Source organism: Chiloscyllium punctatum, chromosome 9 (assembly GCF_047496795.1).
Source record: "Chiloscyllium punctatum isolate Juve2018m chromosome 9, sChiPun1.3, whole genome shotgun sequence".
NCBI classification, from domain to species: Eukaryota; Metazoa; Chordata; class Chondrichthyes; order Orectolobiformes; family Hemiscylliidae; genus Chiloscyllium; species Chiloscyllium punctatum.
The window spans coordinates 67,918,698-67,944,859 of NC_092747.1; the positions used below are offsets into that span (position 1 = coordinate 67,918,698).

Genomic DNA, 26,162 nt, shown 5'->3' on the forward strand with positions numbered 1-26,162 from the left:
GCTCAGTTTAAGCTGGAGGAACAACACCTCAACTTTCACTTTGGGACCTTGCAGCCCTCCTGATTCAATATGGAGTTCAGTAGCTTTAGGGCCTGAACTCTCCCATGCCCTAGCCCCCAAATCCACTCACTAGGCCTTGCTATCACATAATCTGCCATTACACACTACCTATTGTTAGCCACTGATACAGTCTCCATTAACAGCTATTCACTGTCCCAGCTAGATTGTTCACCCACTCCTTTGTCTGTCCCACAGTCTTCTCTCTCTTTGGGCTAAATACCCACCTGTCATTTACTCCTTACCCCTCCCTGCACCCTGTCTTCTGCATACAAACCAACATTTTCCTAACTGCCACCAGTTCTGAGCAAGGGTCATTCGACCTGAAGCATTAACTCTGATTTCTCTGCTCAGATGCTAAGCTTTTCCAGCAACTTCTGTTTTTGTTTGATTTACAACATTCACCATTCTTTTGGTTTTAATTAAGTTGAATGCAACTTTTTCAGAAAACTACAAAAGAGAAATTGTATGATTTGTTAGTGAATAAAACTTGTTTTCTTGGTATCATTTGTACTGGTGCCAAAGATTGTGGTGGGTATGATGCATTGTATTTGGGGAAAGTAGTTTGATTTTTTAAGAAAAATGTTAGCCAAACAATTGCAAAGTATATTGCTTTAATGCTTGTGTTTATTTTCAGTCTTTTAAGTTGCTGCATTTCAAGAAATAGAATAACTTCATTATTACTTTTAATTGTTGACAATTATTTATTGTAGAAGAAACTAATGTGGCATTCTTTCTTATTGATTGCAGCACTATGTTGGACATGGAAATGCAATCAATGAGCTGAAATTTCACCCCAGAGAACCAAATCTTCTGCTTTCTGTAAGCAAAGGTAAGATAGCAATTGAACGTAATAACTTTGTTTTGAATTGTGATATTAGGCTCCTGTGTTGAGAGTTTGCATCTAGATATTCCTTGATGCTGAGCTGCATATTTAGCAATGCTACTGCTTGAAAATGATGAATTAAGGTTTTCAGGAAGGGAAAGGAATCAGATCTTGCCCAGGGATCTGCCAGCTACCAACTTGGACAGCATTGCAAAAGGTCTAGGATGCTGTCGTAATTGTGGGATGGGGAAAGAGTCATTTACTTGTTAAGATACAAGTTGAATATAATAGTTTCCTATTCTCCTATACTTTTCTCACATTAAAAGTGTAAATTAATTGTATATATGCATACTAAGTCTTATTCTGATGATTGCTAAAGTAAAATAATTGTAAAAAAACAAAAAGGTGCTCATTAGTCTGAGCAATATTTAGTCACTTTCTAATAAATCAATCAAATCTCCTAAAACAATTTCACCAAGATTTAGGGCAGTTATATTCGATTTTTTAATTTTAATCCTGTGTTCCATTAAATTTTCTGATTACAACCTATTTAATAAATGCTGCTATTTAACTGTTTCAACCTGGGCTGATTGAACCTCTGTCCTGATTTGAAAAGAGGGAATTCTTAAAATACAGAATTAATTTTATTTCTTGTTTTCTAATATTCTATAACACAATATACTTTCTGCCATAAGATTAGAATAATGCTACAAGTGTCATATAATTATCTGTTTTTAATATACACTGCTCAAGTAACAATGTAAAACTTTGTAGTTCATCCTGAATTCTTGTAGCTCAGGATGAAACTGTAAAGTTCTGTGAGATGCTTCATCTAAAAAGCTAAATGGAACTTGTGTTTGACACTAGATCATGCTTTAAGGTTTTGGAACATACAGACAGATACTTTAGTGGCAATATTTGGAGGCGTGGAAGGACATCGTGATGAGGTGTTGAGTGCAGTAAGTGATCAGATACTCTGTGCTATTACAGTATTTGACATCTTGCTAACATTATATCATAATGATTGACTCATTGACCCAATTTCAACTTTAAAGGATTTATTGACATAAAGCAGCCAGTGTATTGAAGGATAATTAATGTTCTTGAATTTGCAGCACAATAATGTATATTGCCTTTTAAGTATTGTATTTCACAAGACAGTTCAATTTTTTAACACCTGTTAATATCCTTTTTTAAATACTACACATGGCGTGTGAAGTCTAAACAACATTCTAGCCAAGTCGGGTTAAAAGTAGGAGGGGCAAAGAGAAAGGAGTGAAGAAAGTAAGATTAGGACAGTTTGGACACATTTAGCTGGTGTATGAAAGGCTTGGAGAGATCCTTTAGATGGCAGGGTTGACTGCAATGTTGAGAGTATTGTTCACATCCACAAATGTGTAGCTTAGTTATGAGGATGTTCGGAATGGAGCACTATGTAGAGTGGGCTGCCTTATGAGTATAGATTGTTGCTTAGCAATATCTAGCTAAACATTTTAAGTGCTTTGATAGAGGTGTTGTCCAGAATTTCCTCTTCTGTGAAGGGGTTCTCCAGTCTAAAATAATATTCATTGCAGGGAGGAGAAACCTTTTGTAATCAACATTTTTTTAGCAGAGCAGCAATATGGATAACCTGCAGTGGGACCAAGCCTATGTTGGGGGGCATTTGAGTTCAAGTATTTCAAGACTCTGAAGTTCCCTTATTCATGTAAGATGAAGGTTTATTTATTTATGGTAAAACTACGAGTCAGACTGAACTTGAGAAAAGAGCTTCCTTTACAAAGCCTTTTACAAACTAGGTGTTCTAAAGCCAGCAAAGTACATTTGAAGCAGGGAAGCTGATACATGAAACATCACAATTTCCCACATATAGGAATGTATATTGATTAATCTGACTGTTTGTTTACTGAGGGATGACTATACATCTTCTTCACTACTTTAAATTACACCATGAGATAATTTACATGAATCTAAGAAGGCAGATTATTCGTTGATTTAATGTCACATCTGAAAAACAGGGGTTCCAACAGTGCAGTACTAAACATTCTTTTTTTCAATTTAGGTTATGTGCTTAGGACTCTTGACTGGAACTCTCAATCTTTAGACTTGGGTGAAGTGCAATCATTGAGCTAAGGGTGACACTGAAATCTGATTTAATACTGCAGAGGTAGCCACTGTAGGATTCTGATGTTTTGCAGTAACTGTTAGATTCAGGGGTTTAAAAAAAATTTTGTTATTAATATCAAAACCTAACTGTCTGTGGATACATGTTACTCTTAAACTGGCTTTCTAGAGAACTAATGCCTGAATTTTCAAAGTGTACACAAAAACATATTTGTGACCTTATCAACATTTTCAGTTTATCAACAGTGTTATAAATCGTTGTTTTTATTACAGGATTTTGATCTTCTTGGAGAAAAAATAATGTCTTGTGGGATGGATCATTCTCTTAAATTGTGGCGAATCAACTCGGAAAGGATGCTAAAAGCTATTAAGGCATCAAACGAATATAACCCAAGTAAAACGAACAGGTAATGATTGCATATCTGTCCCTTAGCCCTATTTGTATGTTGCCAGGACAGAATTATTACTTTATTTTTGTTGGACTGGATGCATTGTTGCTACCTCAATAGATGGAAAAAAATGTAAGATCTGAAGTACTGCATTACAAGATAGTACATGTTACTGAATCTGTGTTGAATCTTTTTTAAGAAAAGTATCTTGTTCTATGAAAGCATAAGAAATAAAAATAGGAGTAGGCCATTTGGCCCCTTGACCCTCCTGCACCATTCAGTAGAATCATGGCTGACCTGACACTCTTCACATCCACTTTCTTGCCCTTTCCCCAAAATCCTTCATTCCCAACTAATCAAAAAATGATCTCTGTCAGCCTTAAATTTGCATAAGGACTGTCCACCCATAGCTCTCTAAGGCAAGGAGTTAGAAAAACATTCAACCCTCAGAAGATATTCCTTCTTATCTTAGTCTGAACATGGAACCCCTTAATCCTGAGACTATGCCTTCTAATACTAGACTCTCCTGTAAGAGGGAACATCCTCCTAACATTCACCCTGTCAGGCCCCTGAGTAATCCTATATGTTTCAATGAGATCGCCTCTCATTCTTCTAAACTCCAATGAGTTGAGTCACAGTCTGTTTTCTCGTTGCTCATAAGACAATCCCTCCATCCTGGTGGTCATCCTAGAGAAACCTTTCTGAACTGCTTCCAATAAAATGATAGGTTTTCTCTAAATAAGGGGACCAAACCTGCTGACTACTATTAAAAGTGGTCTCACCAGCACCTTGTACAGTTGCAGTCAGACTTCCCAACTTTTACATTCAAACCCCTTGAAGTAAGGGCCAACATTCCATTAGCTATCTGATTTTCTGCTGTATCTGTGTGCCAACTGTGTGTTTTGTGCACAAGTAGCCCCAAGTCTCTTTGTGTTGCATCTTTCTGCAATTATTCTCCATTTAAATCATCTTGTTCTTTCGTTCTCCCTTCAAAACTTAACAACTTCACTTTCCCACATTATACCTCATATTTGCCCATTTTTTGCCTATTTATGTAACCTATAAATATCTGACAATTGTTTGTATCCCCCTCAAACTATCTTTCCACCTAGTTTTGTTTAATCTGCAATTTGGCTATCATGCATTTGTTTCCTTCCTCCAAGTACCAAATATATATTTTAAACCGTTGCGGTCACAGGACTGATGTCTCTGGAATCCCACTGGTCACAAGTTGCTAACTTGAAAAAGAACTCCATATTCCAACTCGTTTCCTGCCCATTGGCCAGTTCTCTATCCATGCAGTCAACTATCTTCAGCACTGTGGGCTCTTATGACTTAACCTTTGTGAGCTATCTTGGTGAATGCTTTCCACTCTGGTTGAGACTTCCTTGAGAAACACTAATGGTAAGTCAATTCCTCTTTCGTGAAGCCATGCTGACTCTGCTTGCTTAGATTATAACTTTCCAAATGTTCCAATACAATTTTCTCAATAATTGATTCCAGCATTTTTCCAACAATAGATGTTTGGCTAATTGGCCTGTAGTTATCTGCTTTTTGCCTCCTTCCCTTTTTTGACTAGGGGTGTCACATCAGCAGTTTTCCAAATCTCTGTGCTTCTCCAGCATCAAAGGATTTTTATAAAATTGCAAACAATGCATCCATTATCTCTGTAGCGAACTCTTTTAGGATTCGAGGATCAGAGTCAGGGGACTTTATCTGCTTTAAGCATCATTAGTTTGTCTAATACCACTTGTCCAGAGATGATGATGGTCTTGGCACTTAATTCTTCCCTTGTATTCTTTAGTGTTACTGAGATATTTGAAATGTCTTCTACCATAGAGACTGATGCAAGATATTTGTTTAACTCCCCTGCTTTTCCTTGTTCTCAAAATTATCTCTCTAGATTAATTTTGGAAGGGGGCTGTGTTCTTTTTGACATCTTCCTTTTTATACACTTAAAGAAATTCTGATTATCAGTTTTTATATTCCTTGCTAGTTTGCCCTCAGAGGCTACTTTCTCTGTATTGTCGTTTGTAGTCCACCTTTTGGATTCTGAGTTTATCCCAGTCCTTGGGGCTATCACTGACTTTTGCCTCCTAAAAGCTTTTTGTTTCACTTAATACTCTTAACTTCCTTGGTTGATTTATCCCTCTCTTAGATTCTTTCCTCCTTACTGGGACGTACTTTTGCTGAGAGTCATGAATTGCCTCTTCAAATGTCTGTCACTGCTTGCTTACTATTATTCCTGTTAATGTATCAGTGCAGTTCACTTCAGCTCATTTTGTTTGTAATTTGGGTATGTGATCGTGTAGTGGTAACGTCACTGAATTCCTAATCCATGATTCTAGGTTAGTGTTCCAGTGTCACTGGTTCAAATCCCACTGCTGCAAAAGGCAAGATTTGAATTGAATTCGACAAAAATCTGGAAGTTAAAAAGATTAACTTAAGTTTAGGGCAGCATGGTGGCTCAGTGGTTAGCACTACAGCCTCACAGCCCCAGTGACCCGGGTTCGATTCCCGCCTCGGGCAACTGTTTGTGTGGAGTTTGCACTTTCTGCCTATGTCTGTGTGGATTTCCTCCGGGTGCTCTGGTTTCCTCCCCCATTCCAAACATGTGTAGGTCAGGTGAATTGTCCATAGTGTTAGGTGCATTAGTCAGGGGTAAATATAGGGATGGGGAATGGGTTACTCTTCAGAGGGTCGGTGTGGACTTGTTGGGCCGAATGGCCTGTTTTCATACTGTAGGGAATCTAGTCTAATCAAAGTTCCTTTATTTAAGTTAAATATACTTGTTTTTCACACTAAATAGAAGATTAAATTCTATTACAGTATGATCTCTACTTTTTAGGGTATCTTTTACTCTTTCATTAAACCTGCCTGATTACTCAGATCCAAGATAGCCTGCTATCTCATTGGCTCCATGACATGTTACTCCAGGAAATTACCCCTTGTACACGCTATTAATTTGTTGTCGTAACTATGCTTTCCAATTTGATTAACCCAATCAACATGATTCAAGTCATCCATAATTATTATTGTAATTTTTTTATATACTCCTACTTTGTTGATTTGTAGCCTTTCCTACTGAGTGCTATCTATCAATATCATCTTTCCCTTGCTGTTTTTTTACCCTTGCTCAAATGGACTCCACATCATCCAAGTCTAGGTTGTGAATGTCTCTCTCAATTATCCTCATTTCATTTCTTATTAACAGTGCTACCCTCACAACTTTTTCCATCATTCCTCTCTCTCCTGAATGTCAAGTTCAGTTTGATATCATTGTCACTATGTTTCTGTAATGGCTATGAGATTGTATTTATTTGTATTGTCAGTTTGTCTACTGAATGTTTTGTACATTAAGATATATTTAAGTTTATTCTGTTATCAAATTTGCCTATCCTCTCACATTTTCTTGGTGTAATGTGACATTCTCACATTCTTCCCTTTTTATTTTCTAGTAACAATCAACCCCATCACTAACCTGCAATTCTACTTTTGTCCTTTTATCTTTTGCTTTTCTAACTTCTGATGCAACTAAACCCATCCTCCCACTATTTAGATTAAAGTCCTATCAACAGCCCTGGTTATGCAATTTGCAGGACTTGGATACAGCATTATTCAGGTGGAGCCTGTCCCATTGGAATAGCTCTTTCCTTCCCAGTATCCATGAAATTGTATTCATTTTTCCCATACAAATCCACGCACTTATCTCTTTGTTCTTGTTGACCCTGTGCGGATTAGCTTGTGGCTCAGTTAATTATCCAGAGATTATTAGCTTTCTGATTCTGCTTTTCAATTTAGGCCTAAGCTGCTCATGTTCTTCCAGTAGAACCTCTCTTTCTTCATTCTCCCTATAACATTAGAATCTACATAGTCCATGACAACAGGATCTTCCCATCCCACTTCAATTCCTCTGCACCCCCAATTGAGTTATCCTGAACCTGGGCACTAAGCAGACAACACAGCCTTTAGGATTTTTGAAACTGGCCACAGAAGTGTCTGTTCCCATGACTGTGCTATCCCATTTACAACTACGTTTTTCTTTTCTTCACCCCACCCCACCACCAACATCACCAACACTACCGTTTGAAAACTCCCTGTACCATGGTGCTATGGTCACTTTGCTCACTCTCCCCACTCCGCCCAATCCCACCCACATCAGGAGCAAGATTCTCAAATCTGTTGGGAAACTCAAGAGTTGATGTTCCTGCAGCATTTCCTCCTAGATCTGTCTTTCTGCCTCATTTATAGTCACATCCTCCTGTTTCTGACCCTGAACAAATTCTAGTAGGATAGCAAAAAAACTTTCTGGTTCATATCTTCCATTTTGTTTTACAATGCTTTCGCACTAAAAATGCAATCTGTGTAAATATTAACATTAATGCAGCAATTTATATACATGGACTACTTTATCTTGCACCAACCAAGTCATGGATGACTTGGAATGAGGACTTTTAAATTCTGTCTATGTCTTAACTTAATGCATGTACCCTATTTGTGGTAGCAACTCTTCTATTATGAATTCATATGCTTAATGAAAGTCGCTAGCACAATCGTGCATTTCTCATCTGCATTCTAGAGAGATTGTACCGACATTTTTACAGAAATAGGTCGGTCTTGATCCTCTTTTTACACTCGGTTTTACCTGCTCCATTTTAAATTGCTATATAATGTTGCAGATGGAAATCTAAAGTTAAATTTAACAAAAGACTTATGGACTTTAATGTTTTACTCTTTTTCCATTAAATATACTTTACATCTACTCCTTTTGATGTTTCAGACATAATTAGTAGCTGTGATGTATATGTGAAGTATCCCAAGTTTAATCTTTGATCTGTTGTAGGTCAAGTGATTTCAGTTGGTATTGCACTGTACAACCCAGCAGCAGCTCTAATTTAAGGAAGAGAAAACCACTGCTTTTGCTATCCAGAGTCCCTCGCTAAAACGCGTAAATAGATATTCTCCAATCGACCTGTTTAGAGATGTCACTTAGATACCACCTGGAGCAGATGGGACTTGAACCCAGACCTTCATGTCTTGGAGGTCGGGACACTACCACTGTACCATGACAGCCCTCCTAAGTGGGTAAACATTTTTTCTGCTTTCTAATCAATTTGTTCACAGTTACTATCTTACAACTTTACATGAGATGGACTTCAATTTGGGCCTCTGATCCAGAGGTAGGGACATGACCATTGTGCCACAAGGGTCCTGCTATGTACGTAAACATGGCATCAGAATAGATTGGACTCTGCTGGGATTTCTCCATTCCCCCCCTTCACTTCAGCTAACCATAGCCAGTAATAGGAAGAATTACCACTTGACAGAAGTATTCGTATCCAATCGAGTTTGCTATAATAATCCCAAACAACTCTGGATTAGTATTTTCATCATTGGAGAAAGATTATAATTAAAAATAAAACATACTTCACTTCTTTGGTTTCAGCAACAAATTTAATGTCGAGCAGGAAAGTCAGCTTTATTGAGTCAGTACCAATCTCGCTTGAATTAGAAAGTTAGGGATTCATGCTGCACTCCAAGGCTTTGGCTCACAATCTGGATTGACATTACAGTACATTGTGCCATTTTGGACCAAACATTTAAAGTGACATTGTTGACTATTTAAACTTCAGATCATGTGGCATTATTTGGAAAAAGTAACTATTGTCTTAATTTACTGACAAGTCAGGCAGGGGGCTGGAAGAATGCAGCAAGCCAGGCAGCATCAGGAGGTAAAGTCGACATTTTGGGTGCTGCCCTTCTTTAGGACTGAATATGGGTGGAGGGGGAGCTGCAACTAAAGGAGGTGGGGCAAGGGCGGGGTGGTCAAGTGGGATAAGTGAAGACAGGTAGAGAGTATGACCTGGTTGGTCAATGGGAGGAATGAATTTGGTTGGTGGCAAGGAAGCATGGAAGGAATGGGGAGGGCTGGGAAGGGAGTTGGGGGTTGGGAAGGGAGGTTATTTGGAATTGGAGAGCTCAGTATTGACTCCTGTACGCTGTAGGCTGCACAGGTTGTTATTCCTCTAGTTTGCAGTTTAGTTCATTGTAGCAATGGAGGAGGCCAAGGATGAAAGGGAGTAGGAAGGGGGATTAAAATGGGTGGTGACTGGGGCATCTGGTCGGCCCCTGCGGGCCCGGTTGAGATGCTTGGCAAGCCGTTCCCTAAGTTTATGTTTGGTCTCCCTCGTGTAGAGAAGACCACATCAGGAGCACCTGATGCAGTAAACTAGGTTGGAAGAGAGGCAGGTGAACCTCTGTCTCACCTGGAATGACTGTTGAAGCCTTGGGTGGAGGTGAGGGGGTGGTGTGCTGGCAGGTTTTGTATCTTTTCAGGTTGCAGGGGAAGGTATCTTTTGTTTTGGGATGATTAGTGGGGAGAGTGATGCTAATCAAGGACTGCCTAAGGGAACGGTCCTTCCGGAAGGCAGAGAGTGTAGGGAGTGGAAGATTTTCTTGGTGGTGAGGTCTAGTTGGAGTTGGCGGAAGTATTTAAGGGTGATGCGTTGGATGCGGACACTGGTGGGGTGGTAGGTGAGGACAGGAGGGACACTTGTCTTTATTGCGTTTGGAGGAGAGGGTGTTTAGAGCAGTGGAAGGGTGAATGGAGATGGTGCGGTGGAGGGCTGTTTGGATTAACTGAGGGAGGAAAAGCACTTTGTTTGAAATAGGTGGACATCTGGGACGCTTGGGAATGGAATGTCTCTTCGTCTGAGCTGATGCGGTGCAAGAATTGGGAGAAAGGGATGGAGTTCTTGTAGGATACTGGGTGGGAGGAGGTGTTGTCCAGGTAGTTATGGGCGTCTGTGGGTTTGTAGTAAACGTCCATCTGGAGACTGTTGCTGAAGATGGAAATGGAGAGGTCAAGAAAGGGGAGGGAGGTGGCCAAGATGGATCAAATGAAATTGAGGCCAAGGCTGAAAGTTGTGGGTGAAGTTGATGAACTGCTACTGTTCAGCCTGGGTGCAGGATGCTGCACCGGTGCAGTCATTGAAGACAGTGGAAGAGTTGGGGCACAGTGCCAATGTAAGTACTGAAGAGGAACTGTTTGATGTAGCCAACAAAGAGGCAGGCATAGCTGGGGCCCATCTGGGGGCCCATGACCCACCCCCTGGATATGGAGGAAATGGAAGGAGTTAAAGGAAAGGTTGTTGAGGGTGAGGACGAGTTTGGCGAGGCAGCGGAGGGTATTGGTGGTGGGGGACTGGATGGGTCTGTTGGAGAGGAAGCGGAGGGGCTGGAGGCCATCCTAGTGGGGTATGGACGAGTATAAGAACTACATGTCCATAGTGAAGGTAAAGTGCTGGGGACTGGGGAACTGGAGGTTACTGAGGAGATGGAGGGCGTGGTTGGTGTTGTGGATGTAGGTGGAAAGTGCTTGAACCAAGGGGGAAAGGATGGAGTCTAGGTAGGACACAATGTGTTCAGTGGGGCAAGAGCATGCCGACATGATGGGTTGATCGGGGTAGTTGGGTTTGTGAATCTGGGTGCAGGTAGAACTGGGCGGTGCGGGCTGGAGGACTATGAGTTTGAAGGTAGTGGAGGGGAGATCACCAGAGGCAGTGACAACATGGACAGTGTGAGTGATTTAGGCATGATGGGTCGTGGTGGAGTCATGTGCAAGGGAGAAATAGGTGTCGGAGATTTGGTGTTTGGCCTCTGCGACAGAGAGGTCTGTTCTCCGCTGTACCACTGCCCTGTCTTTGTAAGTGGTTTTGAACCAGGGGTTCGTGCAGAGACACTGGAGCGCTGCACATTTGGAGGGCATGAGGTGGGTGGAGAAATTGAGGCAGCTGATTTCAAGTCTGCAGTAGAGGTCTAGGGAGGTTCACCTGCCTGTCTTCCAACTGAGTTCACTGCATCAAGTGCTCCTGATGTGGTCTTCTCGATGTTGGGGAAACCAAACGTAAACTTAGGGAACGGTTAGTCAGGCTTCTCAGTGGGCCCGCAGGGGCTGATCCCAGTCATCACCTGTTTTAATTTTGCTTCCTACTCCCTTTCCCTATACGACCATCTTTGGGCTCCTCCAATGCCATAATGAATCAAACAGCAAATTGAGGAACACATCTTGTTGAATTGAATACCACATCTTCTGCCTGGGCAGCCTCCAGCCCGGAGGACACGACATTGAGTTCTCCAATTTCAAATAACCTCCCTTCCCAGCCCCTTCCGCTCCCTTTCACTCCTCCCCGCCACCAACCGGATTCATTCTTCCCATTGACCAACTAGGTTGTACACTCTACGTGTCTTAGCTATCCCCACTATTAGCTATCAGCACCTCCTGAAGCTGTCCAGATTGCTGTGTTCTTCTAGCTTTCTGCCTGTCGATTTGGGATTCCAGCATCTGCAGATGTTTTGTCTCTAACCTAATTTACTGGCTGACAGTACTCAAACTGATTATCATTACTGTCTTGGATATTTTAATAGTAAACAAACTTACTGTTCCTTTCGTCTTTGATTCTTATTGTATTTCAAGATAATTAATTGGGTTTGAAAATGTTCTTGCTTTTTGATAAACCATTGTATAACCACACACCTTTTTTGTTCATGATGCAAAATTCTATGCTCAGGGTTTTGTCTGATTATTTTGCAGGAGAGGTGGAACTTGAGTTGTTTTTGTTGTCTTTTTTGCTTATAGGCCATTTGTGTCTCAGAAAATCCATTTTCCAGATTTCTCCACAAGGGACATACATAGGAATTATGTGGACTGTGTGCGCTGGCTTGGAGATTTAATATTATCCAAGGTAAATATTTTTGTTTCCATTTGTTAAGTTGACCCAGATATTCCACGGAGTGGCCAATCATATTGTCACACCACTCCTTTTAGTATTCGGATTAAGCTTTATTTCTGCCCACCAGTCTGATCCTGGTTCCTTTAGAAATGTAGAATTTACCTGAAATCCACAGTTTCCTTGTAATGCAGGGTAGTTGGGGATAAAGCAAACCATTTCTTCTTCTTCACGCTGCATTCTATTATTTAAATGTTTAACAGCACAGACAGTCACTTTGTTAGCTCCTGTGAAAGGGATTACGGTGTGACAGGTTGTCAGGGAGCCAAGATTCCAAGGAGGAATAGATTGCCTGGGAGGGATGGAAAAAGTGATTGAGTTTAGTGAGAAGAGGGAGTGTGTTGAGTCTGATCAGGCAGGAGGGAGAGGAGCTGTGTTGAGTCTAGTAGCAGGGAAGATGGTCCTTTCGAGTTTGCTGCTAGGGTAGGATGTCGGCTGCAGGAAAGGGGTTTATTGCTTCAGGCATGGAAAATAGAGTGGGATTCAGACTAGAGACTGTATCGTTGATGGGGGATCGGGGGTGCAAGTGGTCCAAGGTGGTTTAGTCGTGGTGTAGGGGTGAGAGTGGTGAATTACAAGGCTAATTAACTGACTTTCCAAAGCAGCCATTTGCTTAACTGAAGTAAACCGTTTAGGTTTTAACAAAGATGTGTAGCTCTGATTGTGGATGAGGTAGTTGGTTAGCTCCATACTGGGTAACATTATCAGTGCGACTTCCATGAAGCGCTGTTGTTCCGCCCCCCCCTTGGTTTTTATCTGGTTCAGTCTGTTGAGATGAGTATCACTTCTGGGTCTTCTCTGCAGCAGTTTGTACACTGGATCTATCTCTGTGTTTGTTGATGGCCTTTTTGGTTGAAAACCAGACTTCCAAGAATTATTTTGCACATGTCTTGTTAGCCTGTCCAAGGATAGTAACTTTGTCATAGTTGAATTGATGGCCCTCTTGGTCTGTGTACACAGAATGGACAGAGAATGGATCATGTCATTTAGTAGCCAGTTGGTGTCCGTGAAGTCGGATGACTAAGTTTCTACCTGTTTGTCTGATATAGTAGTTATTGCAAGGGATTTTGTATACTTTGTTGGTCCTGTATGCTGTAGGTATGGGGTCCTTAAGCTAGGTACATAGCTGGCATAGTGTGGCTGTAGGTTGGTGTTCCACCATAATACCTCGTGGTCGTAACAGCCTGGTAGTTAATTCTGATATGTTCTTCACATAGCGTAAGGTAGTCAGTGTTTTGGTAGGTACATTGTCTTCTTGGTGTTGTCTCTTGGACGGGCATCAGTGAACAAAGCTGATCAAGTATCCATTGTTAGTGTTCCTCTTCTTTGCACAATTGTGTTGCAGTGTGTCATGACTCTTTTGAATAGTGTCTTGACACAGCTCCAGATGTGGACATTGAGGTGGTTGCTTTTGTAATTGAGGCTCTGTTTGGTGTGGGTGGATTTCCTGTATACTTTGGTTGTAAATCCTCCGTTGATCATCTGTTCTACGGTAACATTTAGGAATGCAAGTTAGTGGTTATTCTCTTTCTCCCTGGTAAATTTGATGTCAGTGAGTATACTGTCAATAAGGTGATATGTTTCCCCCAGTCTAGTATTTTTAAAAAAAAATATATTTTAATTTAAAAAATAGATTTTTTAATATTACAAGTACAAAACAGTACAATTCAAAACAGTACAAAAAATACCCAAATAAAAAACAAATCCCCAACCCACCTTCATGTAGAAATGTATAAACATATATAGAAAAATATAGAATTTTTAAAAAACCCAAACTGGCTATTTAACTAAATAAATAATCAACAACAAACTAATAAATAGTAATAACTCAGCCCAGCCAAATAAAACGCTCATACGTTCACAGTTCTTCCTCCCTGGATATTGGACTCGTAAAACACAACCGTTATGGCTATGTAAAAACCCTTTTTAGTATGGCAGATAAATCTGTGTCAAGGTATTTCAAAACGCGCTGCTATGTGTTGTAAAAATTCTCACTTTTGTGGTGTACCATATTTGCAAGAAAATCCAGGGGAATATGCTCAATAACAATCTTCCGCCAAACCGACAGGCCCGGGGTTTTTTCGGATATCCAACCTAGCAAGATATTCTTTCTTGCACAGAACGTGAGAATATTGAAAAGTTTTTTTTCTGCGCATCTGCAGGAAATATGGTGGACAGGCCCAAAAAGAGAGAGAGAGAGGGTTGACCCTTACACCCAAAATCCTCTGTATTGTGCCCGCCACAGCACTCCAATATGTTTGAAGCCTATCGCGAGACCAAAGACAATGGGTAAGAGTGCCCGTGCAGACCTTGCGCTTGGGACAAGCTGAAGATACCCCTGGTTTAAATTTTGACAAATGGTCCAGAGCCAAGTGGACCCTGTGGAGAATCTTCACCTGTGAAGCATGGGTCCTATTGCAAATTTATATCTTCGTTGCATTCTCCCAAATATCCTCCCATGCCTCTGAGGAGACTTCAACACCCAGCTCTCTTTCCCACATCCTGCACAGTCAATCAAGCTCATCTAAGGTGGCACCCCCCAAAAACAACGATATAAAGTACTGACAGAGAGTGTACACTTAGCACGCCCCCCTCTCTATGTCAGTTTTGCAGGGATCCGTCAAAAGTGTGGTCTTTTTTTGAATAAAATCCCTAACTTGAAAAAAACTAGAGGTCTCTATTAGATAATTCGTACTTCTGTAGTAACTGATCGAAGGACATCATTACGTCTCCCTCAAATAAACTGCCCATGTAAGATACACACCTAGCTGCCCAACGTTTAAATCCTGAATCTATCATACCCGGTTGAAAACCCGGCGTACCCACTAAAGGTGTAAACAAAGATGTTTTGCCAATATTGCCTTCCCTCTGCCGAATAGTCCTCCATGCTCTAACAATATTGATGACTATTGAGTTATGGCAATATTCCCTAACTGTCCTCCTTTTGTCCAAAAACAGCAAACTGGTATGGGGGCACTTTGCCTGGGAGGCTTTCATAGCTACCATATTGAAAGAGGATCTCCACAAACCCAATCACTCACACAGGACAAAAGCTAGCTTAATTAGTAATTTTTAATGTCTGGAAGGTCCACTCCCCCCAATCTGTGAGGCAACTGCAGTTTGGTTAATTTAATGAGGGGCCACTTACGATGCAAAACAGAGGAGCTGAATCAGCTTATTGAAAATCAGGGGGAGCATCCGTGTAGGGTATAGCAAACGAAGGAGAATATTCCTCTTAATAAGCGCTATCCGACCCAACCACGAGACTGGAAGTGCCTCCCATCTTTGAAGATCTTGTTTAGTTTTTTCAAATAATTGGATAAAATTGGCTTTGAACAGCTAATCCAGAACTGGAGTAATGAATATGCCCAAATACACAAAATCCCCCTGTGACCACCTAAATGGGAATCTAAAGTTGCCCTTGAGCTAGTTCCTTCGTAAGACCACCGATAGGCATAGCCTCTGATTTTGCAAAATTAATCTTGTACCCTGAAAAAGCGGCAAACGCATGAATGCGTTATATCATGCGAGGCACTGAAACTGCTGGATTTGTCAAAAAATTAGGACATCGTTTGCATACAACGAAATCTTACATAATTTTGACCCCTCTTCTGGAGCTGATATATTGGGATCCCCATGAATAGCCTCTGTCAGTGGTTCAATCACCAACGTAAAAAGCAATGGTGAAAGGGGACAGCCGTACCGGCTGCCCCTAAAAATATTAAAATTGCTTGATCACCCAGTCGGTGATGACCCTGCTGCAAGAGGGCCACCATAGAGAACCTTTACCTATCTTATGATGACTTCGCCCAAACCAAACCGCTCTAGAGTATAGAAAAGGTATGGGCACTCAACTCTGTCAAGTGCCTTCTCTGCATCTAAAGAAATCACCAATCCCTGTATTGACTGCTGTTGGCATGTTTGAATTACATTAAGCAGCCTCCCAACGTTATTGGAGGTTCTGCGACCCTTGAAAAAGCCCATCTGATCCTCTTTAATAATAGAAGCTAACACAGTCTCCAGCCTTAACAAGAGAGTCTTCGAGAAGATTTTAAAGTCCACATTTAAGACCGAGATGGACCTGTACGAAGCACAGTCTTCTGGGTCCTTCCCTTTTTCAAAGATAAATGAAATATTGGCCCCTCTCAGAGATGGTGGGAGACAATCATGACTGTATGAATCATTAAACATGTTGAGCATCGGGCCTGACAGTATAGTTATAAATTCCTTTTAGAATTCACTGGGAAGTCCATCAGGACTGGGCGCCTTTCCACTCTGGAGCTGCCTCACAGCTTCCTGCACCTCTTGCTCTGGTCATTGGGATTGAGAAAGAACTGTTGTTCAGGAGTCACACGCAGGAGCTTGAGATCCTGAAAAAAAAGATTCCATTTTGGCCTGCCCCTCCTCACAATTCTCAGATGGGTATAACTTAGAGTAAAGTCTCTGGAACGCCACATTAATCTTTTTAGAATCCCATGTTAGGTTCCCAGACCCGTCCCTAATAGCTGTAATGGCTTGTCGGGCACTCCTCTTTCTGGCAAGATAGGCTAATTATTTGCCTGGCTTGTCACCATGCCTGTATAACCTTTGCTTTGCAAAGGCCAGCTCCTTCTTTGCCGTCTGCATGAGCATGGAATTTAATGCAGACCACAGTGCCATAATCCGCTGTAGTTTGACCAACGAGGGTCTGTCAAAGTAGGCCTTCTTGGCTGCCTCAGTCTGGTATGTTTGATGATGACAAATTGTTGTCCATGTATCGTATCCATAGTTTTGGTTGGATCAAGGGTGTTTTCAAGATAAAACTGAAACTATGGAACCCAGGGAAAACACCTTGTCTGTTCACCCTATCCATGTCCTTGGTGATTTTATAAACCTCTATAAGGTCACCCCTCAGCCTCCGACACTCCAGGGAAAACTGCCCCAGTCTATTCAGCCTCTCCCTGTAGCTTAAACCCTCCACCCTGGCAATATCTTTTCTGAACCCACCTATCAGAAGGAAATTTCGCAACATCCTTCCGATAGGTGGGAGACCAGAATTGCACATAATATTCCAAAAGTGCCTAACCAATGTCCTGTACAGCCACAATATGACCTCCCAACTGCTGTTCTCAATGCTCTGACTAATAAAAGAAAGCATGCCAAACGCCTCCACTATCCTATCTACCTGAGATTCCACATTCAAGGAACTATGAATCTGCACTCCACGGTCTCTTGGTACAGCAACACTCGCGAGGACATTACCATTAAATGTATAACGCCTGCACTGATTTGTCTTTCCAAAATGCAGCACCTTACATTTATCTAAATTAAACTCCATCTGCCTTTTATTGGTCCATTGGCCCATCTGATCAAGATCCTGTTGTACTCTGAGGTAATCTTCTTCGCTGTCCACTACACCTCCGATCTTGGTGTCATCTGCAAACTTACTAACTATACCTCCAATGTTCACATCCAAACTGATTATATAAATGACGAAAAGCAGTGCACCCAGCACCAATCCTTGGGGTATACTGCTGGTCACAGGCCTCGAGTCTGAAAAACAACCCTCCACCATCACCCTCTGTCTTCTTCCTTTGAGCCAGTTCTGTATCCAAATGGCTAGTTCTCCCTGTATTTCATGTGGTCTAACCTTGCTACCCAGTCTACCATGAGGAACCTGTCAAAGACCTTACTGAAGTCCATTTAGATCACATCCACCGCTGGCTTCATCAGTCCTCTTTTTTTTTAAACTTCCAAAACACTCAATCAAGTTCGTGAGACATGATTTCCCATACGCAAAGCCATGTTGACTGTCCCTAATAAGTCCTCGCCTTTCCAAACGCATGTACATCCTGTCCCTCAGGAGTCCATACAACAACTTGCCCACCACCGATGTCAGGCTCACTGGTCTATCGTGTCCTAGCTTTTCCATACCACCTTTCTTAAATAGTGGCATCATGTTAGTCAACCGCCAGTCTTCTGGCACCTCAGCTGTGACTATGGATGATCCAAATATCTCAGCAAGGGGTCCAGCAATCACTTTCCAAGCTTCCCACAGAGTTGCAAGGTACACGTGAACAGGTCCTGGGGATTTATCCACCTTCATGCATTTTGAGACATTCAGCACCACATCTGTGTAATATGGCCATTTCTTAAGAGGTCATCATCTATTTCCCCATATCCTATATCTTCCATGTCCTTCTGCACACTATGCACTGGATGCACAGTACTCATTTAGTATCTTCCCCCATCTCCTGCGGTTCCACACACAGGCTGCCTTGCTGAGCTTTGAGGGATCCCATTCTCTCCTTATTCTCCCTTTTGTTATTCTTGTATTTGTAGAATCCCTTTTGTTTCTTCTTAACCCTATTTGCCAAAGCTATCTTGTGTCCCCCTCCTGATTTCCCTCTCACTGCCTTTGTACTCTAAGGATTCACTCAATCTCTGCTGTCTATCCTTGACATATGATTCCTTTTTAACCAAAGCCTCAATTTCTCTAGTCATCCAGCATTCCCTATACCTATCAGCTTTGTTACAAAGTAATTAAAAGAGACATATAAATTAACCAACCCCAGGAAGAAACAGCACTAACAAGCTGTTTCCTAGGAGAAAGGAGATAACATGGCTTGATAATCTGCTGCCATGTGATAAATGGGAATCAAATCTGCCAGTAGGTGTAATATCCTGAAGTAAAGGGGTTAATTGAAGGAAAAGAAGTGTTAAATTGACAGCTAACCCCAAATGTAACATGAGCTATTTCTGATAAGATGGCAAGCTGCAGACATGTAGTCTACATAAGTGTAATCCATATTGGGATGACCAAATCTACCAAATCATCAATAATGTCATACCACAAACTTTAAAGTTTGCTCCAGTATAATCACAATAAGAAAAGCTTTGTAAAACTTCTCCAAATTATCTTTGTCGATTCCCATAAATATGGAAATTAATTAACTGATGTAAGTTGAAACAAACATGGTAATGGTAGGGGATTTTAACTTTCCAAACATAGACATGGACTGTAATAGTGTTAATTTTGATGAAAAGGAATTTGTGAAGTAAGGAAAAGCAAGGGAATTATAGACCAGTGAGCCTTACATTGGTTGTTGGAGGAGGCAATTCTGAGGGACAGGATTTACATGTGTTTGGAAAGGCAAGGACTGATTAGGGACAGTCAACTGGCTTTGTGCATGGGAAATCATGTCTCATGAACTTGATTGAGTGTTTTTTGAAGAAGTAACAAAGAGGATTGATGAGGGTAGAGTGGTGGATGTGATGTTTATGGATTTCAGTAAGGCATTCAACAAGGTTCCTCACGGTAGACTGGTTACCAAGGTTAGATCTCATGGAATACAGGGAGAACTCGTCATTTGGGTACAAAACTGGTTCAAAGGTAGAAGACAGAGCGTGGTGATGGAGGGTTGAGTTTCAGGCGGGAGGCCTGTGATCAGTGGTGTGTCACAAGAATCGGTGCTGTTTCCACTGCTTTTCGTCATTTTTGTAAATAATTTGGATGTGAACGTAGGAGGAATATTTAGTAAGTTTGCAAATGACACCAAAATTGGAGGTGTGGTGGACAGTGAAGAAGGTTACCTCAGAGTACAACAGGATCTTGATCAGGTGGGCCAATGGGCTGAGGAGTGGCAGAGGATGTATACTTTGGATAAATGTGAGGTGCTGCATTTTGAAAAGACAAATCAGGGCAAGATTTGTACACTTAATGGTAAGATCCAGGAGAGTGTTACTGAACAAAGAAACTTTGGAGTGCAGGTTCATAGCTCCTTGAAAGTGAGATCGCAGGTAGATAGGATAGTGTGGAAGGCGTTTGGTATGTGATGCTTTATTGGTCAGAGCATTGAGTATACAAGTTAGGAGGTCATATTGTGGCTGTACAGGACATTGGTTTGGCTACTTTTGGAATACTGTGTGCAATTCTGGTCTCTCTCCTAATGGAAGGATATTGTGAAATGTAAAAGGGTTCAGAAAAGATTTACAAGGATGTTGCCATGGTTGGAGGATTTGAGCTATAGGGAGATGCTGAATAAGTTAGGGCAGTTTCCCCTGGAGCATTGGAGGCTGAGGAGTGACCTTCTAGAGGTTTATAAAATCATGAGGGGCATGGTTAAGATAATAGATAAAATCTCTTTCCTGGGTGGGGGAGTCCAGAACTCGAGAGCATAGGTTTAGGGTGAGAGGGGAAAGATTTAAAAGGGACCTGAAGGCCAACTTTTTCAGGCACAGGGTGTGCGTATATGAAACGAGCTGCCAGAGGAGGCCGATAGAGGCCGGTACATTTATAACTTTTAAACGGCGTCTGGAAGGGTTTAGAGGTGTACAGGCCAAGTGCTGTTAAGTAAGACTAGATTAGGTTAGGATATCTGGTCGGCATGGAGAAGTTGGACCGTAGGGTCTGTTTCCATGCTGTACATCTCTATGACTCTGTGACTATAGTTTCTTCTTGCCTCTTTCATCTTGAAAAACAGTTTATTCCAGAAAGTTTTACTGTTTATTCTTTCAGTCTATGAAGTTATTAAAGTTTCTGAAACTTAAATTGTTGTAGCGTTATAAAAAAGTCACAAAATTTGACAATTATGTTTTATTCAATTGTAGGTCAAATAAATTGTGTATATACAAGTACCACAAGCAATGATGCACAATTTTTATCTGTTTCAGTCTTGTGAAAATGCCATTGTGTGCTGGAAGCCTAGCAAAATGGAGGACGACATTGATAGAATAAAACCAAATGAATCAAATGTGACCATACTGGGGAGATTCGATTATAGTCAGTGTGATATATGGTATATGCGATTTTCAATGGATTTCTGGCAGAAGGTAAAAATGAAGAATATGGGAGTATATTTCAAGTATTCAGTTCATGTAATTAAAAAGTATATTCCTGTACTGTAGCTCCTTGTTACTCCATCACTCTGATTCAAGTAATTTTCAATGACATTTCATATGTTAGGATCTCCTTGATCGTTACTATTAATTACTGAATCCAGAGATTTGTATTTAATCTCATAATATCCATGGTATCTAATATCTGATTATTTCTTTAATATCATCTTCAAATATGTTGATTTCATTGTTATCTTAATCTTCCCTCTTGTGTTAATTATTTATTTAAAACTATTCATCTATTAAAATCTGAATCTCTCTTTAAAGATGCTGGCTTTAGGCAATCAAGTTGGAAAGCTCTATGTATGGGATCTTGAAGTTGAAGATCCTCATAAGGCTAAGTAAGTATTTTCTTGTTACCTTAATAACTTAGGCTAAAGTCAAGGCAACAACTGAAAACAATATATCCCTCCACTTAGTGGAACAAAATTATACGCGGTCCAGGTGTGGTCTCACTAATTCCTTACACAGTTGCAGCAAACATTTCTACTTTTACTCCATTAGGAATAAATGCTAAAACTGTACTTTCCTTAAGAAATAAGGTCTCCCACCAAGTCTTTCAGTGGGTTCAAATCCAGGAAAAATATGATGCAGATCTACTTCTGCACTGATGTTGATGGTTAAATCATTAAGTGGTTATCCAGATATTTTATTTTTAAAGCATGGGCCTATCACTTTCCCTGGAGTCTGTTCTCTAGAAGTTTCTTAGTTTGCCTTGAAACTTATTTTAATTAATGGAGATGAAGCAGATTTCATTATTTGCTCCCTCATCTTCGAAACCTTATGAATGGCAGCAACTTGCCCGGAGAAGCAGCAAGTAAAGCCACTCTCAGGATGCTGTTGCTGTAATTACTTAGCTGCTTATTTGAGAAGAAACTGCTTGCACTGATTTGAAGCTGAGATCTTCTAGAATTTTGAGTAAGGGAATGTCATAATTTTTGTCTAGCTGAAATTAGAGCTTAGATCCTGGAGAGGACCAGGTGTATTTCCTAACAGCTTTTGCAAATACCAGCACTGTTGACTGTTGCACCTTTTTGATATTGTAATTAAGCTTTCAGCTATTTTATATTATAATTGTGTTTTTTTTCTTAGATGTACAACGTTGGCTTATCCAAAATGCACTGCAGCCATACGACAAACCAGTTTTAGCAGAGATAGCAGTATTCTTATCGCTGTATGTGATGATGCAACCATCTGGCGCTGGGATCGACTTCGATAAACAATATTAATCATGTTCCAAAATTACTGAATTTAGCATACTTTCTGTGCACCAGTGACATTTTGATATTTTCTCAGCTCATTTTCCCAATCGTATTGTCAATGAAACTTTATGTGCGTATCTGCTAAAGTGTACTGTGTAGTTGACTTTTTCCCTTTGTGCTGCCTGTTGCTTTTGTTCTATTGTCAATAAATATTTTTTATGTTGGTTAAATTTAAATTATGGTTTATACATTTTATTTTCAATTAATAACTGTTTAAGTTAGATCTCTAAATAACAGCTGGCATTGCATTATCATGACTAATTAGCATCAAACACTTTCTTTTTCCCCTATGCCATTATAGCTGGAGTAGGCAATTCAGCCTCTGAGCCTGCTCTGCCGTTTGATACAATCATGACTGATCTCATCTTGGCTTCAACTCTACTTTCCTGCCTGCTGTTCATAACCCTTCAGCCCCTTATTAAATACAAAGCTGTCTACCTCCTCAATCTTTTCTCAATGACCTGTACTTTGGGGGTATTCAATTCCACAGATTCATGACCCTTTGGGAAGAGGTAACATCATATCACCTGTTTTAAAATCTTCTACCCCTTAATCTAAAAGTATGATCTTGTGCACTAGATTGCCTCACGAGGAAACATGTCTATTTTATCAATCTCTTTTAGCATCTTTATATACTTCAATCAGATGTCCTTTTATTCTTCTAAACTCCAGGGAGTATTGGTCTAAGCTGCTCAAACTCTCTTCATAAGACAAAGCCCTCACCTCTGGAATTAATCGAGTGAATTTCCTCTGAACTACCTCCAAAGCAATATATCCTTTCAGTAAGTGGAACAAAATTCTATGCAGTCCAGGTGTGGTCTCTCTAATTCCATGTACAGTTGCAGCAACACCTTCTACTTTTACTCCTTTAGGAATTAATGCTGAAACTATACTTTCCATACGGAATAAGCTCTCCACCCAAGTCTTTCAGTGGGTTCAAATCCTGGAAAAAAATTATGCAGATCTACTTCTGCACTGATGTTGACTGTTAAATCATGATCAAACCATGAATGTTAGCAGTTAAACCATGAATAAAAACTTGACATTTAAAATATTTATTTAGCCAAGCAGTACAATAGGATTTTTCAAGACAAAGGATTACAATATATTCGATAATTGTGGCAAGCTGAATGTGTACATTCTTGTCAATTTGATCTGTCATTGTATGTGATACCATATAAATTGTAAATATGGTATATTTTAAAATGCAAGAACAAACTCCAACTCCTATTTTCTATGTTTAAAATGAACAGCAGTAGGGTGTACAACCCTTCACACCGGCTTTGTCATCAGTAAGATACCTCATCCCTGATACCAGTTCCAGTGGTGAGGGGGGGAAGAATTGAAAAGAGAAGCTGTTGGATGAATGATTTCATTAAGTTTTCTATGCGATGTAAATGTTGCTGCAAAGGGCAGCATGGATTATCCATCCGTAACTGTCCTTGGCAAAGTGGTGTTGAGCTGCCGTCTCAAACCCTTGCAGTCCTTGTGGTTGCTGGCGTTCCAAGATTTTGACCGAGTAATAGTGAAGTAAGAACCATATAATTTCAAGTTAGGATGGTTTACAACTTGGAGGTTAACTTCAACTGCTTGAATGGAGTGAGGGGTTTGTGGGGAGGATAAGTACAGGAAGAGGGGGAAGTAGAATGGGATTATCCGTTGTTGCAGATGTATATGGGAAGGGAGAAGGTACAAAAGAAGTGCGTGTGTATCAGTAAAGCTGAGCTGATTATAATGGCCCAAATATTCTGATGGCCAGATAAGGGAATTGCCTTGGTAATTTAAAATGCCAATGGGCAGTTCTCCCACTGACAGTTAAAGGAATAACCTTAAAGAGGATAACCATAGATCAAATCCGTTCCAATTATAATTGGAATTTCTGGACCTATGTGTGCAAGGAGGTTGGAGGGAATTTGGAGTCATTTCTCATCAGGAAATGTGAAGAGCTTAGCTGAAACTAATCTGTATATTTAACAGAAAATTACAATTTGCCTTTGAAACTAAGGTTTTCATTTCTACAGTATATGTTGATCTATGATCTGAACTTTAGTTACATATTAAAAGTTTGATGCTGATTAACTGCATTTTCTTTACTGATATCTGGGCTCATGTTAATTTGAAATTGTTAAGATTGAATGATGTAATAAATAGTTTAGGAATTACTGCCCTAAAGTCTTAAAATCTACCGATTTCAGTTTTGAAAATACTCAATGACTGACCAGCCACCAATTCCTGGCTAACGAATTCCAAATTTCAGTTATCTGTAGGAATAATAGGGTGTTTATGGTAGGGGATTTTAATTTTCCAAACATAGAATGAGACTGCCATGGTGTTAAGGGTTTAGATGGAGAGGAATTTGTTAAGAGTGTACAAGAAAATTTTGAGTCAGTATGTGGATGTACCTACTAGAGAAGGTGCAAAACTTGACCTACTCTTGGGAAATAAGGCAGGACAGGTGACTGAGGTGTCCCTGGGGGAGCACTTTGGGGCCAGTGACCATAATTCTATTAGTTTTAAAATATAATGGAAAAGGATAGACCAGATCTAAAAGTTGAAGTTATAAATTGGAAGAAGGCTAATTTTGATGGTGTTAGGCAAGAACTTTCAAAAGCTGATTGGTTGCAGATATTTGCAGGTAAAGGGGTGGCTGGAAAATGGGAAGCCTTCAGAAATGAGATAACGAGAATCCAGAGAAAGTATATTCCTGTTAGGGTGAAAGGAAAGGCTGGTAGGTATAGGGAATGCTGGATGACTAAAGAAATTGAGGGTTTGGTTAAGAAAAAGAAGGAAGCATATGTAGGGTATAGACAGGAGAGATCAAGTGAATCCTTACAGTATAAAGGCAGTAGGAGTATACTTAAGAGGAAAATCAGGAGGGCAAAAAGAGGACATGAGATAGTTTGGCAAATAGGATTAAGGAGCATCCAAAGGGTTTCTACAAATCCGTTAAAGACAAAAGGGTAACTAGGGAGAGAATATGGTCCTTCCAAAGATCAGCGAGGCAGACTTTGTGTGGAGCCACAGAAGATGGGTGGGGGGGGAGGAGATACTAAACGAGTATATTCCATCGTATTACTGTGAAGAAGGATATAGAATGTGGGGAAATAGATGGTGACATCTTGAAAAATGCCCATTTATCAGAGGTGGTGGTATTGGATGTCTTGAAACACACAAAGCTGGATTAACCCCCACCACCCGATCAGCTGTATCCTTGGACTCTGGGAAGCAACTGCTGGGCCCCTTGCTAAGATATTTGTATCATCGATAGTCACAGGTGAGATGTCAGAAGACTGGACGTTGACTAACGTGGTGCCACTATTTAAGAAAGGTGTTAAGGACAAGCAAGGGAACTAGGCCGGTGAGCCTGACATCGGTGGTGGACAAGTTGTTGAAGGGAATCCTGAGGGGCAGGATTTACACTTATTTGGAAAGGCAAGGACTGATTAGGAATAGTCAACATGGCTTTGTGCTTAGGAAATTATGTCTCACAAACTTGATTGTGTTTTTGAAAAAGTAACAAAGAGGATTGAGGACAGAGCAGTGGACATGATCTGTATGGACTTCAGTAAGGCGTTCGACAAAGTTCCCCATGGGAGATTGGTTAGTAAGTTTAGATCTCATGGAATACAAGGAGAACTAGCCATTAGGATACGGAACTGGCTCGAAGATATAAGACAGAGGGTGGTGGTGAAGGGTTGTTTTTCAGACTTAATGGTGAGGACATAGAGAGTTACTGAACAAAGAGACTTTGGAGTGCAGGTTCATAGCTCCTTAAAAGTGGAGTCACAGGTAGATTGGTAGTGAAGAAGCTGTATGGTATGTTTTCCTTTTGGTCAGAGTA

General features: G+C 40.6%; 1 protein-coding gene across 2 annotated transcripts in view; it reads left to right on the top strand.

The window, feature by feature from the left end:
• eed (embryonic ectoderm development) overlaps window positions 1-22,497 on the top strand; it is a 44,601-nt gene extending 22,104 nt beyond the window's left edge. For both annotated transcript variants that reach the window (XM_072577735.1, XM_072577736.1), the window contains 7 exons: window positions 808-889; window positions 1,751-1,842; window positions 3,278-3,411; window positions 12,032-12,137; window positions 20,835-20,993; window positions 21,327-21,400; window positions 22,152-22,497. In XM_072577735.1, coding sequence (XP_072433836.1) covers window positions 808-889; window positions 1,751-1,842; window positions 3,278-3,411; window positions 12,032-12,137; window positions 20,835-20,993; window positions 21,327-21,400; window positions 22,152-22,278 — 774 coding nt within the window. In that variant the 3' untranslated portion in view covers window positions 22,279-22,497. The remainder of the gene's footprint in view (window positions 1-807; window positions 890-1,750; window positions 1,843-3,277; window positions 3,412-12,031; window positions 12,138-20,834; window positions 20,994-21,326; window positions 21,401-22,151) is intronic.
• Window positions 22,498-26,162: the final 3,665 nt, after the last annotated feature.